The sequence below is a fragment of the Priapulus caudatus genome, unplaced genomic scaffold (assembly GCF_000485595.1).
Source record: "Priapulus caudatus unplaced genomic scaffold, Priapulus_caudatus-5.0.1 Scaffold3053, whole genome shotgun sequence".
Lineage (NCBI taxonomy): Eukaryota > Metazoa > Priapulida > Priapulimorpha > Priapulimorphida > Priapulidae > Priapulus > Priapulus caudatus.
The window spans coordinates 7,161-11,492 of NW_014580114.1; the positions used below are offsets into that span (position 1 = coordinate 7,161).

The 4,332-nt window shown below is 49.5% G+C and overlaps 1 protein-coding gene across 1 annotated transcript in view; it reads right to left on the reverse strand.

The window, feature by feature from the left end:
* Window positions 1-549: 549 nt before the first annotated feature.
* LOC106819259 (high-affinity choline transporter 1-like) overlaps window positions 550-4,332 on the reverse strand; it is a gene marked incomplete at its 5' end in the record, with an annotated part of 12,256 nt that continues 8,473 nt past the window's right edge. The window contains 5 exon segments of the mRNA XM_014823905.1: window positions 550-1,227; window positions 2,908-2,990; window positions 3,143-3,194; window positions 3,197-3,281; window positions 4,062-4,122. Of these exon segments, the coding sequence (XP_014679391.1) occupies window positions 550-1,227; window positions 2,908-2,990; window positions 3,143-3,194; window positions 3,197-3,281; window positions 4,062-4,122 (959 nt within the window).

Here is a 4,332-nt window from a genome sequence, read left to right on the forward strand (position 1 = left end):
ATCTTGATCTTTTTTTTAGTCTTTGTCAACGTAGTCTGTATAATGTATGAGAACGAGATTTGAGTTTGGCATGTTTGGACTTAATTATGACAATAATTCACTAGGCGGGGGTATAGGAATGCACGACGTACGACACTCACTCTACAGTCGGGGTAGTCCGACGTCTACTCTGCATGACTCCATCTCCTACTTACACACACGCACGCACGCACGCACACACGCACGCACGCACGTACGCACGTACGCAGGCAGGCAAGCCAGCGTACAGACGCACGCACACACGCCCGCATGCACGCACGCAAGCGCACGCACGCACGCGCGCACGTACGCAGGCAGGCAAGCCAGCGTACAGACGCACGCACACACGCCAGCATGCACGCACGCAAGCGCATACAAATAACATCGAAACTTCTTTTTAAGAATACCGTACATATAGCAGCAACTTCACTCCAAACTATATACTAATTGCCTATCGAGAAGCCGCTGTTCACTTGTCTCAACTCATCCGACGCCAGGGGCGCCACAAGTCTATTCCCTACGCAGCGCCCCCTACATCCCGCCGCTGCCATCCCTCCCGGAGAGGCTCTCGTACGTCGGCGGGAGCATGCGCGCGCCGACGTCTCCGTTGCCGTCGCCGACGTCCAACGCTTTGTTCGTCTTCCCGCCGTTCGCCATCAGAATCGACGCCTCGTCGTCGGCCGTCGCGTCGTAGCCCCGCGTCGCCTTCACCGCTCCCATCACCGTCATCTCGCCGACGTCGTCGTCGCCTATCTGCTGCTTATCTTCGGGGATGTTGACGACGCACCGGAACACGTCCCAGCGCGGCAGCAGCCAGCCGCGTTCAAACACCGCGCGCGCCGTTAGAGACATCCCCACGGTGGCCGCCAGCGTCACCAACATCGACAGAGTCCGGAATGGAAACCTCTGCACGTGGTTGACGTAATCGTAGTTCGGGTATTTGATGAAGGCGCGCAGATGCAGGAACGGCTCACCGCCGCCTAGACGGAGCACGAGACCGACGATGTACGCGAACAGACTGCCGTAGGTGTTCGTGAAGTCCATGTGAACGACGGCGAGAAGCTGAGGAAAGAGCATGACGTAGACGAGGTCGGCGCAGAGGAACCAGAGACCGTAGATGGATTCGATCGTGATGCCCATCACCGTTGCCATGGCGCCGACGCCGAAGATCGCGACGCGCATGACGCAGAGCACCTCGCGCTCGGAGGCCTGCGAGGGGAAAGTCGGAGTTAGTAATAATAGAGGTAGAAGAGGAGGCCTGCGAGGGAAGTCGGAGTTAGTAATAATAGAGGTAGGAGAGGAGGCCTGCGAGGGGAAAGGTCGGAGTTAGTAATAATAGAGGTAGGAGAGGAGGCCTGCGAGGGGAAAGTCGGAGTTAGTAATAATAGATGTACAAGAGGGGAAGGTCGGAGTTAGTATGAATAGAGGTACGAGAGGGGAAGGTCGGAGTTAGTGGTGATAGAGGTACGAGAGGGAAAGGTCGGAGTTAGTGGTAATAAAGGTACGAGAGGGGAAGATCAGAGTTAGCGACGGTGGAGGCACGAGAGGGGAAAACGGTTGATAAAAAGTCCAGTACTGTTTAAAAGACGATTACAAATTATAACCATAACACACTCTCAATGGTTAACTGCTGCATCAAATGTGTTTTAGAATTGTGTCCCTGTACGTTTGCGACATTTATTTGCGCTATTGCGACAATGCTCAGGGGTTTGCGACAATTCAAAGGGTTCCGGGACATTGCTACTCATTTTTGCGACAATTCTGAAGAGTTTGCGACTCTGCTCCGAAGTTTAGCGACAATGCTACCCATTTTTGCGACAATGCTAAGGGTTTTACGACATTAATTTAAAGTTTAAACGTACAATGCTACTAATTTTTGCGTAGCACATGCCTGCGGGTTTTTTGCGTACACCGCTTTGAGTTTTGCGACAATCAACATAATAGGGTTGCCAGCGTTTCCTGCCTCACATACGCGCTCCGCCAATAATTAGCTTGACGTTATATATAACATATTATATATATACATATATATATATATTATATATATATTATATATATATATATAATATATATATATATATATAAATATATAAATATATTATATATTCATATGTACATATATATAATATATATTATTATATATACATATAATATTATTATATATATATTATTATGAATACGTTCTCATAACGTTCTGTCGGATTGAGATCTGTAGATGTGCGACGAACATGGAAAGGCGCGAGGAGAGATGAGTCAGAAGCTAGACATGACGGCAAGGCGACTACAGCCCCGTAGCCCGATGAAAGGCAACCCAGGCAGCGTGAGGTACTGCCAGCACCAAGCGCAGCACCAGTCTCGCCAGTCGTTCTCGCGATCGTGCGCGGTTGTACTCCGTGTTTGTTCCAGGTAATGCGGGAAAGGAGAAAGCGGGGATGACGGTTGCGCCATGGTGATGCGTTTTACTCGTTTTGGGTTGTAGATTCGCCATTATTATTAACTAACTAACAATTATAACTAAGTAACCAACTAGCCAACCAACCAACCAACTAACGAACTAATCTAACTAACTAACTAACTAAACTAAACTATACTAACAACCAATAACTAACCGCTTTCGACGACCGACCGACCGACCGACAGACGCGACCGCCGACCGACCGACGACGACGCATTGGCGACCGACCGACGACGCGACCGACGCGACCGAACCGACCGACCGACGCAGACCGAAACGACCGACCGCGACCGACGACCGACCGACCCGCCGACCGACCGACCGACCGACCGACGCGACGAACCACCGAGCGACGACGATCGACGCGACGACCGCCCGACAGAACCGACGACCCGACCGACCGACCGATCCGACCGACCGGACCGACGACCGACCGCTGACTCGGATCGAAACGAGCAGATGGGCCCCAGCTCGCTGGCTTTCAAAGTAAGTTTCCAGTTATAGAGTAACACAAATTCTACAATGCACGGGACAATCCTTCAATATTAAAGAAATAAACATTATCATTTAGACAGCCATAATCCGAAACATCACCCTCTTCTGTCAACAATTTGTTTGAATACCCCCCCAACTTTTGTAATCGCCACTAGATGGCGGCACGTGTCGTACTGTTCGAGGATGCCAATGCGCCTATGAGCGCGGGTGGCAATTGCATGACCAAAGAGCAGCGACAGCGGCGATGTAGGAGAGGCGCCTGCGCACTGGTGCGCGGGAACTCTTGGCCGACAGCACCGTCGCTGAAAGTACACTGCGAACACGCGACAACGAATGACGGCTGTTCCATGGAGTGTGTGCACCCCCTTAACTAGCATCATCAAACTTATTTATGCAAACCACCACACAGACACGCACGCACGCACACACAGACACACACACACACACACACATACACACAGAGCACGTACGCCACCACCAACAGACACACACACACAGATCGACGCACGCACGCACGACACAGACACACACGCAAGCACATACGACGCACCGCACACCCACAGGACTACCAGACACAACCACACACACACACAGAACGCACCACGCACAACCGACAGACAGACGGCACTACACCACAACAACACACCGCGCAGCACGCACGCACGTACACACACATCTCTACAATTCAGGGATAGTTTTTATAGTGATTTTTAAATCGATTCATAAGATTATCAGTATACAGAGATAATATCAACAAAAACAGCAGCGGAGCAGGCAGCGAGACAACAACAACAATAATAATAATAATAATAATAATAATAATAATAATAATAATAATAATAATAATAGTAATAATAATACAAATAATAATGGAATTCGTGAAATTAGCGCCATTTCCTTGCAATAAATAATAGAATCCGTAACACAGCCACCAGGTGTCGCGCGCACGCGACACAAAGTTAAATTCGCGTCTACGCGCCAAATTATTCCCCTTCATCCATAACCATTCTCCCTCATCCACTCGTTACCTGCCAGGGAGAGAAAGAGAGAGAGAGAGAGAGAGAGAGAGAGAGACGATGACGATGATGATGACGATACTATGATAGAGATCATTACATCCAGATCCATGATCACACTAATGGTCGCCCCTAGAGAGAGAGAGAGAGAGAGAGACGATGATGATGATGACGATACTATGATAGAGATCATCACATCCAGATCCATGATCACACTAATGGTCGCCCCTAGAGAGAGAGAGAGAGAGAGACGATGATGATGATGATGATGATACTATGATAGAGATCATTACATCCAGGTCCATGATCACACTAATGGTCGCCCCTAGAGAGAGAGAGAGAGAGAGA